This window comes from Pogona vitticeps, chromosome 2 (assembly GCF_051106095.1).
Source record: "Pogona vitticeps strain Pit_001003342236 chromosome 2, PviZW2.1, whole genome shotgun sequence".
In the NCBI taxonomy this organism is placed as follows: Eukaryota; Metazoa; Chordata; class Lepidosauria; order Squamata; family Agamidae; genus Pogona; species Pogona vitticeps.
In genome coordinates this window covers 139,307,905-139,322,141 of record NC_135784.1, presented here as the reverse complement: position 1 = coordinate 139,322,141, position 14,237 = coordinate 139,307,905, and the positions used below count along the sequence as shown (strand labels likewise).

Genomic DNA, 14,237 nt, shown 5'->3' with positions numbered 1-14,237 from the left:
AGATAAGGTGGTCAAGCACTCCCATTTCTTTAAGAACTTGCCATAGTTTGCTGTGGTCCACACAGTCAAAGGCTTTTGCATAGTCAGTGAAGCTGAAGTAGATGTTTTTCTGGAACTCTGGCTTTCTCCATAATCCAGTGCATGTTAGCAATTTGGTCTCTAGTTCAGTTTGGCCCCTTTGTAATCTAGCTTGTACTTCTGGGGGTTCTCGGTCCGCATACTACTGAAGACTGCCTTGTAGGATTTTGAGCATAACCTTGCTAGCGTGTGAAATGAGTGCAATTGTATGGTAGTTGGAACATTCTTTGGTACTGTCCTTCTTGGGGATTGGGATGTAGACTGATCTTTTCTAATCCTCTGGCCACTGCTAGGTTTTCCAAAGTTGCTGGCATATTGAGTGTAGCACCTTAACACCATCATCTTTTAAGATTTTAAATAGTTCAACTGGAATGCCATCACTTCCATTGGCCTTGTTGTTAGCCATGCTTTCTAAGGCCTGCTTGATTCCAGGATGTCTGGCTCAAGGTCAGCAACCACACTATCTGGGTTGTCTGGGACATCCAGATCTTTCTGGTATAATTCTTCTGTGTATTCTTGCCACCTCTTCTCAATGTCTTCTGCTTCTGTGAGGTCCCTACCATTTTTGTCCTTTATCATGTCCATATTTGCACAAAATATTCCTTTAATATCTCCAGTTTTCTTGAACATATCTCTGGTTTTTCCCTTTCTATTATTTCCCTCTATTTCCTCATTACTTGCTACCAACTTACAATTCACTAAAATAGAGAACCAGTTTATTGCTGTCAGGCCTTCTGTTTCTCTTGAGATAACTTGAATGCAACTAATTGCTTTATCTGAGTGGGGTCCTTTAAAAGATCAAAATGTGTACACTGAGCAGTATGGAGGAATGAGGGCTCAGAATGTTCTCGAAACATAATGTGTTTCTGACAACTGCGTAGTGACTTTCTCTTCCAAGCCACGTACCGTGGCATTAGTCATGCTCAGATGAGGCTATTGAACAACAGGGTGTTGGTCCACTGTAGTTTCATCCAGAGCCCAAAAAAGAGTTGGAAACACTGTAGAAAATGTGAATCAACCACCCTTCACAAACATGCCAGGGGCCAAAAGCAAAGCCAGGCTTCCTGCACCTCTAAATAGCAAATGGCTAGAACTTCCTGCTGCATGTCAGGATACACACCCATCTATGCTTTTTGTCTTGGCTTTGCATCCATCACTGTCTGTGGAACTCAGTGTCCATTCCTCCCAATGAATGCCAATTTCTTCTCAGGACCCAGAGATGCACTATGTAACTTCATGCTGGCTGCCTAAAATGAAGATTCAGAAGTGTATCTTGTTCTTGTGAGAATGTATCAGCTCTCTTATTCGCAGTTTGTTTGGGTATGTGGTCTAACACTGAATCATAGAATTAGAAGGAACCTCAAGGGTCATCTAGTTCAACCCTCTGTGATGGAGAAAACTGGCTTGCTTTAAAACATTGAACAAAGGAGAATCTGTCACTTTCTGAGGCAGGGTATTCTACTGCAGAAACAGCATACATCTTCTGGAAGTTCTTGGTGGTGTACACATGATAGTTTACTTGTGTCAAGGCCTTTGTTTAGCTGCTGTGGAACCTCCAGTAGCTGCATGTGCCTCCTGAGGAAAGAGATTAAATAGTACATTGAAAGAAGATAAATAGAAGTTTTCACTTGTTTTTTCCTCTATTTTGTGTTCCTCTCTGTTTAGAAGCTGTCATATTCATTGCAGCATTATCTTTTTCCTGCCTTGGCAGGGGCTAGAAGGCTTGCTTATGGGAGTCTACAACAGTAAACTAAACTCCAACCCTTTTCAGAGAAGCAAATCACTTAGCCAAAAGCATAAGAGATCTTTGCATACAGTTAATCCACAATTAAAGTTTGTTAAGGAGGATTCCTCGTCCTCCATCCTGTAGTGGAAGGGCTAGAGCATGCAGTGAAGTACCTTTGTATGTTTGGAAAAGCTTATGAGAGTTTTGGTTAGGTGGATGAACGTTTTTCAGTGATGAAAGAATTGGAGTGTCAAGTTCTTCAAAGTGGGACAAGAAGACATCTAATTCTAAAGAGAGTGCAATGAAGGCTGGAACCAAAGGCAGATGTTCTGTTGTGTTAGATTGCTTTTGGAATTAAGGAACCTGAAAAAATATGTTTACCATTTGGGTCATTTCCTGACACTTACTCTGCTCTGTGGATCTTCATGATAGTGGCTTAGGTTAGTGTTCCTTTAGTACTGCAGTGATAAAAAGAGATGTGGTCAGTGCCTTAAAGTACATAGTACAGTATTCACTATTCATCTTGGGCTCCAAACATTGTTTTTCTTGCATTGTTTGACAGTTGGTGCTCTGAAGGTCTTCGTGAAAAGCCACCTTGCAGACCCAGAAATGCCATTTTATCTGTGTAAGTTCAGATTTATATCTTCTAGTTTTATAGCTCACACTCCAAGTTCCACACTGTGTCTCAAGGAATGTAAGTTTACCTGAGCATTTTAGTTGCCACATGGTTGGACTTTGGGTGGAGTTACATTCCCCTTGAAAACTCAAGTTCACAGCTTGAGTGTGCTCCTGGTTTCAGCAACCATGAACCTGCACAGGTTTCAGCTGTGGTCAGATGTACATTATCACAGTTAAAGCTCATGTGCCTTGTCCTTGAGGAGCCTGATATAGTGACACATGCCTTAGTTACAGCCCATCTAGATTACTGCAGTGTGCTCTGCTTGGGTGCCTTTGGAGGGTGCTTGGAAACTTCAGCTGATCAAAATGCTACAGCCAGACTTCTGATTGGTACTGGTTACAGGAAATACATAATTCCCTTATTACAACAATGTCACAGGCTGCCAGACAGTTTCTGGGCCCACTTGGAAGTGCTGGTTATGACCTATAAAGCCCTGTTCAGCTGGGGTCCAGGCTACCTGAAAGACAGTACCACCGCATGTGAGCCTTTTTTTTTTTCTTTTAAGCTCTTCTGGGGAGGACTTTCTCTGTTTGTATCACTTTCCCAAAATTGTTGGTGGGGGACATAAGTGGAAGGGCCTTCTCTGTGGCTGCTCCCAGGCTATGAAATACACTAGCTCAATAAGTCAGGTGAGCCTTGTCCCTTTTATCTTTCCATTGTCAGGCAAAGGCTTTTAAGCAACAAGAAGGGATTTTAGGAAGGCTGTATTTATTAAGATGTTAAAGTGTTTTTAAATGTTCTAAAACTTTTTTTTAATGGTGGCTTTAGTATTGTTAGAGGTGTGATTGTTGTTACTATAGCTTTTTGTAGTGTTTTAACAGTGATTCTTGTATAATTTCAATTGATTATGATCTGTCTTGAGTCTCCTGTGGGGAGAAAGACAGCATATAAATAACATAAATTAAATAAAATAAATGCTTCTCTCCTTTCTTTCTTAATTTAGCTCTATAGTTTCCTTGTTCTGACTTCCTAATAGGAATTTTGTGTTTTACTTTAGTTATTACGCCACCTAGATCCATCCTGAATGATGACAGCTTGACTCTCTTCCAGGTAATTGTGGTGTTTTCCTTCCTGTTTGATCTCTTTTCCTTGTCATAAAATACTCTCCCCAGTATTTTTTTAAGAAAATGAATAAATACCTCTCTTGGTCTCTTTGAAAGCAAGGATAGATGGTATCTGTATTTATCTTTACATACTTCCTTGGGAGTTGCTGCCACTGAATAGTGAGTACACTTAACAAAGTATCAGTAACAGTGCATAACAGCAACACTAAAATAAATGGTCATATCTAGGGTACAGACTTGATTTATTTGTTACTGAAAACAGTACCAAAGTCCAAAGAAGTTGATTGCAGTTAGTATTCATGCTGCAAGGTAGTTTTCTTCATATTTTTTTTCTTTGTTTGTGCCAGGAGCATTGCCTTACAGTTGATAATGTATCAGTTTTTGGCTGATAATGGGCAACATCATGAGATTGCTCAGTAACAGAAAGTGATTCTGTTCAACTATCTACTATCTAATTCCTGAAACCCAAATTAGAACAAAGCAAAGACACATAGGCCTGACACTTTTATGCAGTCCATCTTTTATGTGCTTATTGAGAAATAAATCCCACTGTGTGCAATTGGACTTGCTTCCACATAAGAACACATAAAATTGTAACTTTATTTTCTTTAGTTTAAAAGCAATTGAATAGAAAGGAAAGGAAAGGGAAGGGAAGGGAAGGAAAAGAATGAAGAGAAAAATAAGAAAAGAGGCAGGCACTACATCAGGCCTGCAAATTATACGTTATTTGCAGCTACCGTATAGTTATGGTTGATGAGAGGTTTTCATGTTATCTCCCCCCCCCAACAAATGGTGGAGGCTGTGCTTTTTTGTTGTTATTTTTGTTTTGGACAACTTTTTTTATTGTGGCTACCATTCACTTGTGCTGCAGTTCTAGCTCTCAATCCTGCCACCTGCTGAAAAGTTGACTGTCTAGTTGTCTCTTTTATCCAGTTAGATTTTATACAATGGTGATTATGCTCTGCCTGACTCTATAATAGTTTGTGCTTTATATCCAATTCTTCATATTTCTACTGGTGTACACTAGGGTGGCATTATGTTGTTGAATATACTTGAAGCAAAAAGCTATGGAAAAAGTGTGTCAGTGTGGTCATCTTTGTGAGAATGGAATATTAATCTCTGCTGTAAATTTCTTTACTTTTGAGGTATATTTACTACCATAAATTTCTGTTATAAAGCAAAAGTTATATTTTGGCACCCGCCGCGAAGAAGTCTGGGAAATCGACCTTCTCGGGCTTGAGGTCGACGGCTTCCACTTCAGTGTTGAGGCCTCCCTCAGGCTCAATGCCGAAGAAGAAGAAGAAGAAGAAGAAGAAGAAGAAGAAGAAGAAGAAGAAGGAGGAGGAGGAGGAGGAGGAGGAGGAGGAGGCTGCAGCTTCGGGTGCGCCTCATGTTTCGGCTCTTTCGCCGAGACTGACTCCCCCTGTTAGCTGGGGTTGAAATTTCTGATGATGATGATGAGATTCCACCTTCAGGGACGGTTTTGCCTATCTCCCCCTGTCTGAGCATCTCCTCTGCTTCACCTTGCGGCTCACCAGTGTTTTGTTCAGGGACTCCAGCTCCTCCTTCTCCTCCTCTGGAGCACACTGCCGCTCCACCACAGAAGAAGAAGCGGAAGACCCGGCACATCAATCCCGAGCGGACTCAACCCTGACCAACATCATTAGAGCCTCCACAGTACCCAGACTTTCACCATTCGTCCTGGGAAGATCTGCGAGGCTTCTTCAGACCAAGAGGCTACGGCTTCGAGGGCCCAGGTTACCCAATGCTGTTTGACCCAGCCTCGTACTTCGGATCCAGGCAGTGGCCTTTGTACTTTGGCCACTTCCCACCGCAGTTTCCTCCTTACCCTGAAGGCTTTTTTCGTCGCCTGGGTGAACCCTCACCGCAGCTTCCTGCCCGCGAACAGCCCATTCAGCCAAGGGAACAACAGTTGGCCCTGATACCTTCGGATCACCCGTCAAGCTTGATGCCTGGCGTTTGGTGCCAAACCAAGCTGGCATCACATGTGCCTCCCTCGCCTGCTCCTTCATCTTGTGCTTGAGAGGAGGAGTTTATGGAGGTATTAACGCATCCCGAGTCGGAGCTCAAGTACCCTCAAGATCAATCGCCTGCTCACTCCCTAGATAGAGACGTTGATGTTGAGTCGGGCTTGAGTGCAGACGAGGGTGAGATCAGAGAAGATTCACCTGTCGACCTTCCCACTCTAGCTTCAGTGGTTGTTGGGAGCCACCCACCCTTCCCTTCGGAAGTCTATACTTCATACACTCAGTTGAACAAGCGTATCACTGATGTGCTCAACCTGGTTGTGGTACAGCCACAGCTCAACATCTGGATAAGGTCTTTGAGGACATTACTAAGGACAGGTTGCCTCCCCTACGCCTGGCTTTCATTCCATCTCTAAGTTTGGTGAAAGAGTCTTGGGACAAGCCCTCCAAATCCCAGCAAATTCCCTGCAGGGTAGAGAACCTGTGTAAGACTCATGGCTCAGGGACAGAATTTCTTTCAAAGCACCCACTGCCCAACTCTTTGGTGGTGGATGCTACACAGTCGCATAGCCGCAGCAAGTCCACATCGGCTCCTACAGATAGAGAAGGGCAGAAGCTGGACACCCTGGGCAGGAGGTCATACACGTTGGCTACCTTTGCTGTTAGGGTGGCTAACTATCATGCTGCCATGGGTGCCTACCACAGGCACCTATGGAATGCAGTCTTGCCTGCTCTGAATGCTGCTCCTGAGGACATCAGGAGTTCCTGCTTGGCTCACCATCAAGAGGCTATGTCCTTGGCTCGCCAAGAAAGGATAACAGCAAGACATGTTGTGGAGGCATCCTCTAAGCAGTTGGCCACAGTGGTTGCCTTATGCTGACATGCATGGCTTCATTCGGCTACCATTGCTGAGGATGTGAAGAAAAGGACTGAGGATCTTCCCTTTGATGGGCTGGCTCTCTTCAATCCTAAAACAGATAAGATCCTCGAGAGTCTGTTGAAGCACCGAAAGACTGCAAGATCCTTCACTTCTCGGTCTGCATCTCGTGGGTCCTGCCGCCAGTCTTATTCTTCCAGATCTTACTTCAACCGTACGAGGTCACACCCATTGTTTCCTCAAGGTCAGTCCCGTCAGCAGTCCGGTAGACAGCAGCCACGACAACTGGGCTGTCTTCAGGACCGGAAGACTACGTAACCTCTTTAGTCTTCTACAGCCATCAACACCACTTCTTGATATATTTTTATATATATATATATATATATATATATATATATATATATATATATATATATATATATATATATATATATATATATATGGTTAGACTGGCCCAATTTTTTTGATGTCTGAAGGTCTATCACCTCCAACTCCTGGGTTCTCACTATTATTGCCACTGGCTATGCGATTGAGTTCGACTCCACACCTGGCACAGTTTTTGTCAGAAACACGGACTCTTCTCCTGTCTTATGTGAAGAAGTTGACAAGTTACTCTCCAAGGATGCCATTACCTTGGTGGAAAACCCTGATCTTTCATGTAGCTTTTTCTCACACTACTTTATTATACCAAAGAAGGATGGTGTACTCTAGCCTGTTCTTCACCTTAGACCCTTGAATTCTTACATTATGCCCTGGCATTTTCATATGGTTTCTCTGAACAGCACTATCCAGATGCTTAGGCAGGGTGATTGGTTTGCATTTATTGATCTCAAGGATGCCAATTTTCACATTAGTATCTAACCTGAGTATTGTCGTTTTCTGAGATTTTCGCTGGACGGAGTAATCTATGAATTCAAGGCTCTTTCGTTTGGACTGTCCACCTCACCCTAGCCTAGAGTATTTACAAAATGCTTAGCCCTGGTGGCAGCTTACCTTTGTCTGCAGGGCATCACCATCTTTCCTTACGTTTGATGACTGGTTGCTGGTGGCAACTTCCTCTGAGACATTGTCGCGTCACTTAACATTTACTTTGTCCCTCCTGTCTGATCTTGGTCTCCAGGTCAACCACAAGACGTCTACTTTGACCCCTACCCAAAAGGTGACCTATATTGGAGGGGTCCTGGAAGCTGTCTCAGGTCGTGCCTTTGTCCCAGAGGATTCTGAAGATACAGAACCTTCTACCTCACTTCACTGCAGGGGCAAAGGTCCAAGCTTTACTGGTTCAGTGTCTACTAGGCCTGATGGCCTCCATGACTGCGGTCATTCAACATGCCAAGTTGAAGATGCGGTCCTTCCAGGTGTGGTACCTTGCGATGTTCAACCCTCTTACTGATCCGCCTTCCAAAACTCTTACAGTCTTGATGGAACTTGTGGAGCAGCTAACTTGGTGGTCCCTCTGCTCCAATCTGCTTGTGGGCAGACCTTTCGGCCCTCTTCAACCATCAGTTCAACTCACCACAGATGCCAGCCCGACTGTTTGGGGGGCACACGTCCAGGGTTTGACAGCGAATGGTCATTGGGCTCCAGAGGAATCCCACTTGCACATCAACCTCTTGGAACTCCTGGCTGTTTTCAAAGCACTTCAAGCATTTGAACGCCTTCTCTCTGGACAAGTTGTGCAACTGGCGACTGACAGCACCACTGTGGTTTATTACCTGAACAAACAAGGGGGTACTTATTCCCAGCGACTGCTGTATCTCACTATACAGGTTTGGGAATGGTATTTCGAATGCCACATTTTCCTTATCGCAGTACATGTGGCCTCCACCAGCTACCTCCTTGCAGATCATCTGAGTCATTTGCAGGACTGCACTCACGAGTGGTCGCTGGACGACACAGTCTTCCGTTCCCTCTGCCTGAGGTGGGGCACCCCATGCCTGGATGTATTTGCATCTGCCATCAACAAGAAGTGTGATTGGTACTGCTCCTGGGTGGGGGCAGGGACCGATTCAGAGGGAGATGTGTTTATGATACCTTGGACAGAGGGTCTGCTGTACACGTTTCCTCCCATTCCACTAAACCAGAAAGCAATCATCAAGACCCGACAGGATCAAGTGAATGTCATCTTCATCGCTCCCTGGTGGCCTCGCCAACCCTCGTTTGCCCCTCTACATCTGATCGCCATTGATCACTTTCGACTGCCAAACCTTCCTCACCTGCTTTCTCTCCACGATGGGTCTGGACTCCCTACACCTCACGGCCTGGAGTCTGGACCTTCAATAGTGGAAATCGAGCACGGAGGCCTTCTACTGTGGCTATCTATGCGCAAAAGTGGAAGATATTCTCTAATTTTGCTTCTAAACATAACTTACATGTTTGCCCTACCTCGTTGGACGCTCTCTTGAGGTTCCTTCTCCTCCTCTTCCAGTGGGGACTGTCACTCACTACCTTTAGAATGTATATTTCCACAGTTGTCACCCATCAGCCTCCTCTTTCTGATGCAGCAAAGTTGTTTCAGCACCCGATGCTAGAACAGTTCCTTAAAGGCCTTCGCAATATGCACCCAGCCTACAAACCACCCACTCCTCAGTGGTCCCTTCAGCGTGTCTTGCGGAAATTGATGTCTCCACCTTTCAAACCTCTGGCATCCATCTCTTTTGAGACTGCTTACCTTCAAGACGGCCTTTCTCCTTGCTGTCACTTCAGCAAGGTGTGCTAGTGTGCTCACGGCCCTACGTGTAGACCCACCTTTTCTACAGTTTCACCCAGACAAGGTCACTCTGTTCCCAGATATCTCCTTTCTCCCAAAGTTGGTGACATCCTTCTGTCTCAATCAGCCGGTGGTCCTTCCTACTTTTTTTCCCAGTCCAACGACTAACCTGGAGAAATCACTTCACTCCCTGGATGTCAAGAGAGCTCTCGCCTATTACATTTCCAAGACTGTGCCTTTTTGATCCTCACAGAGACTCTGTGTCATTCCAGGGAGGCTCTAGAAGATCCCCAGTTTCACCTCAAACCTTTTCCAAATGGGTGGTTTCAACAATCAAGCTGGCATATGAGCTAGCTCATGAACCTTTGCCCTCCACTGTTCGGGCCCATTCTACCAGAGCGGCTGCTTCCTCCACGGCTTTCCTCCGAGGAGTGGACCTGAATGATGCCTGCAAGGCTGTGAAGTGGTCCATGCCTTTCACTTTTGCAGTGCACTATTGTCTTGATGTTCGTGCCAAGGCTGAGGCTGCTGTGGGTAGAGCTGTTTTGGAGTCTGTTCTGACGTGACGCCCACCTCCTGGTAAGTCAGCTCGCTAGTCACCTATTAGTGTGCATTCACAGAGGCCACGAAGGAGAAAAAGAAGTTACTTACCTGTAACTCTGGTTCTTCGAGTGGTCATCTGTGAATTCATACTCCCTGCCCTCCTCCCCGCTGTACGTCATGTGGACCATTGGACATATTATACAGTGGCGGACAGTTCTACGGAACTGAGGCACCCGGTGTTGGAGGCGGGGATATAGCCTAGGTGGGAGGTCCCAGCACCAGGTGCTAGAGCTTCAGAAACTTCCAAGGCTGCTCTGCTCAGGCTCAGATTAACCCATTAGTGTGAATGCACAGATGACCACTTGAAGAACCAGAGTTACAGGTAAGTAACTTCTTTTTTCGGGGAAACAGGGGAGATAGTTACCTTTCTAAAGAGAGGATGTGAACTTCTCCATTAATAATTACATCCCAAGGAGTTGTGTATTAGTGAGTAGCAGTTTTGGCTCCTGTTACCATTCTGTTCTTCAGGAAGCTTAAGTTGATGGTCAATACTGGATCACTGGAGTGGCCTTCCTGCACTCACTTGCTTTTTGGGGGTAATTCTGCAACTTCTCTAAAATTCCCTCCCTGTTATGGGTCTGTTTAGCCCTGTTCCGTCTCTCCGTTCCCAGCTTCCTTTGATTTTTCTTGGCCCCAGGACTCAGAGAAGTACACCCTTGGCAAGTGAAGAGCAGTCTCTGTTTTGGGAAATCTGAAAATTTGCACTTTTGATTTTTAGGAAGATTCATTTTGGCCAAAATCTAGAGCTCTATGCACAAAAGAGTTTTGTTTAACTAGCTTTGACATCTGTGTTTTTGTTCCTTTAATGAAATGCGGAGTAAAACTGAAATGGCTTAGCTAACAGACTGAACGATTGCAGCTTTTTTGCTGAAAGAACGGCAAGGCAGAACTAAAACTGTCATTTGTAGAGTATGATAAAGCCAGGGTCATATAAAGGTTGACAGGTCGAACAGAGTGTAACAAGAGTCTGTTTACATAATGTACGTCAGAGCCTCTCGGGCGGCATATTGAATTAGGAAAGGATTAGACTCTTCTGAAGTTGTTTATAATGGAGCTTTCCAAATTCCATGACTTCCTGGCCAGGCCATGTGGATGAGACACAAGTGCAGCTGCTATCAGAATACTGAATGTGTAAAGAGCCAATACCATGGCTACCTGCATTCGTACTTAAAGCCTATCCCTCTGACTTATGTGCCTCACTGAAGATCCATTGCCTGGAACCTTGGTTTGTTAGAAAAACATGTCTGTTTTCTGGGTGATTTACTAATAGAGTTCTGTTTGTTGCTACCATGTTTGTGCTGGCCTTTTCCTCTCTGATATCTTTATACTGTGGGTGTTTTTATTGGTCATGGCTGGAGGTTCTCTTTGGATCTTGTCTGACAACAGTGTGATTTTGGTTAGGAGTGGTGGTGGGAAGAGATGTAAGGACTTACTGTGTCTGCAGCAAATGAGAATCAAATGTAGAACAAACGAGTGATGGAGAAAGGCCCCGGAAGGCATTAAATACCTGCATCTGGTCTCTGCTGAAATTTGCTTACAGCCCCTTCAGCACTGGAACAGAAAACTCTGTGCCTTTGTTTCTGAGTCACAGTGTCATCTTGGTGGGGAGCAGCCAGTTCAGTGTCTTCTCTTTTTTTAAAAAAAATCCCTTCCTTCAAAGTCACCGAAGATATTTTAATTAATAGCAGAAGTGCTAGTGGAAAGGTCCCCTTTGCCTTTGAACTGGGCGACTTTCCCACTCTTTGGGGAGGCGGCTCCTCCCATCTTTCCTTGTTTTGTGCCATCTTGCCCACAGCTGCCACCCAGCACGATCTCTGATTCCCACACACTTGTCATGTCAGGAAGACAGAGAAGAAGGCTGTAAAGCCTTTGGAAGCCTTGGAAAAGGGGCCAGGAGGGCCAAACAGGAATTCTGGTTAAACTCCTAATTAATACCTAGGTTTTTTTGAAAAAGGGATGGGTGGGAGTTTGTCTGTACTGCTTGGCCTTCATTAGACCAGAGTGCCCCAAAGGGTTAAACAGGTCTGCAGAGCTTCCCACATTTTATTTAAGTTGCAATAAAATACTTATCCACTATGTAATGAATATGAAATCTATTTTCAACAGTATATGTGTGTGTAATAGAGAAAGATTATGTGAAAGAGTGACTTGTGTGTTTACAGTTTTCCTTGTTCATGGTGCTCCCGGTGTTTCTGAGTTTATTGTAAATATCAAGGCTTTCCTACGATACTTATACTTCCTTTAAAGAGACTTGCCATCCATGCATCAATTATATTGTATAGCAAAATATGTTTTGGCCTAGAGTTCTGTCTGAATCAGGACCTCTCCCTGGCCATCCATGTTGTAGCAATATTTTGACTAGCACTCTTCCTTTTCTTTGAACTTGGATTTTTAATATAGGTGTTCTCATCACTATTACATATTTGAGATCTATTCGACTTCTGAATTTCTATTTACCCTTTCCACACTCTTTTTGCACTTTTTCTGAGTACAATTGCCAACACATGCTGGGTTAATTTAGGACTCCCTCACCCCTTGATTCAGCTGAGACAGAGTCAGTTCCTTCCCCCTTTATCAAGTCATTGGGATTTTGACAGATAATATGGAGAACTAATTATATTCTCAGTTTTGATTCTGACTTTTTAGTGATCACTGATGGACAACTTTTGTCTTCCACGTAAAGTAGCCTTTTTACAGTTGATTTCAGCCAAGAGGGTTGGATTCCCAAGCAATCTTGTGTATATGTACTTTTGCAGTAAATCCTATTGAGTACATGGAAGTAAGTGGAAATATTTTTTCAGCGTTAAGGTACCCTGGCTAGCTGATTTCCTTGGTGATGCCACCCATATAGTCTTTAAGCAAATTGGCCTTTTTCTGTGATGAGATCTGGCAGACTGTTCGTGGGAGGCGGGGATTAATTGCTGTAGTACAGTGATCCCCAACCTTGGGCCTCCAGATGTTCTTCCAGAAGCCTTCATCACCACCTCTGCTGGCCAGGATTTCTGGGAGTTGAAGTCCAAGAACATCTGGAGGCCCAAGGTTGGGGACCACTGCTGTAGTGGCCATATAAGGACCAAATATCTTGAGTTTTCTTACTGTCAAAAATAGTTGTGTTCCTCTTGTGATCCACTCAGTCTTTACTATCCAAATCCTTAAATTACAATCATTAGTTATGTTTCCAAATTCTGGAATTGGAACCCAAAGAATCTAAATTAGAATATATTTGAGTTTTTCCTACCCGTGCTATCAGATTTATGTGATCGCTTTTCTTTAAGGTATGTCAAATGTTTAATTCTAAATTAATACCATTGTTTCTCCATTGTCTCTTGGTTTACTTTCAACTTTGTTGGATTATTTGTGCTTTGTTTATAGTTTCTGGGACTATAACTGTTTAGGGTTTCATGAAGTGAAAGCATACTAAAATATGGAAATAAACAACTGTTTTAGTCAACTTTCTGTCTGTAAGGCCCAAATAATTCAGTGCTTTCTGGAACCTTCTACATTTTCCAGCTGCTTTGGCAAGTCTTTCTGGAGTGTTTCAAACCATGCAGGAGGACCTCATTAACAAATTTAGCATGAAACTGTCACAGGACACTGACATTTGTACCATGAGAAAGATGTTTTGTAAGGTATTTCTCCTGATCATGTGTGGCGTAGACAAGCCTATGAGTATTTTCTTGTCTAGCTGCACAGCTTTGCTAGGCTGCTTGCTGTTTGTTTCCAGCTGGTTTGTATTGCAGAAGTGCCCCAGTCAAATATATTTACCTATGCCTGGTTAGAGCTATCTCCTCTGGTAGTAATTGGCCTCCCTCCCCTTTCCCCTTCCTTCCTTAACTCTACAAAGCATCTCTTAAAATGAGAAACTTAGTCTGCTTCAACAGTTCCTGAAATCTCATCAGCTGTACTCACTCCCTTAGCTCACAGATGGTAGGCAGCTATCTTTGTTTTTATCTGCTCAGGAACTAGAGCATAGAGTGCCCTCCAGAGAGATACAAATTGAAGTGTAGCAAGAGAATGCCTAAGCACCTTTCTTTCTCTCTTTCACTGTGTATGTGGTCAATCTGGCCATTCCAGATTTTCAGATTTAATTTTAGATCACAGTCCTCTAATTGAAGAAAGAAGTTGAAAGTTAGAGAAGGGACAGTTTTGATGGAGGCAAGGGTTGTTTCAGTTTAAAGGCAAACGAACAGTTTCCCAAAGCAGCAGGAAGAATCCTATTCAAACATCTCTTCTTTTTCATTTGGAAATGTGTGTGCTACATGGGACTATTGGAAAAGTGAAAGCATGTTAAAGAGGCATCAGTTCACAGAATGGGCAACTGAGATGTTTCCCACTCTTCAGTGTCCAGAATTCATGATATTTTAATGGAGGACTTTATTTATTTGAAGTCATTTTATATAACTTTATTTATTTAAAATATTTTAAGCTGCAATCTCCTTTAAAAGGACCCAAGGTGGTTTACAGTAATTAAAATACAATATTTAAGATTAGTAAGTGAATACAATACCAAAA

General features: G+C 43.5%; 1 protein-coding gene across 4 annotated transcripts in view; it reads left to right on the top strand.

Annotated features, from left to right (window-relative positions):
* ASPSCR1 (ASPSCR1 tether for SLC2A4, UBX domain containing) overlaps window positions 1-14,237 on the top strand; it is a 103,821-nt gene that overhangs the window by 61,845 nt on the left and 27,739 nt on the right. For 3 of the 4 annotated variants that reach the window (XR_013541023.1, XM_020814402.3, XM_072990654.2), the window contains exons 11-12: window positions 2,367-2,429; window positions 3,481-3,533. Coding sequence is in view for 3 of the 4 variants with exons in the window: in XM_020814402.3 (XP_020670061.3) it covers window positions 2,367-2,429; window positions 3,481-3,533 (116 nt within the window). In the remaining variant the exon portion in view is untranslated. The remainder of the gene's footprint in view (window positions 1-2,366; window positions 2,430-3,480; window positions 3,534-14,237) is intronic. The other variant, XM_072990652.2, reaches the window with a different exon arrangement.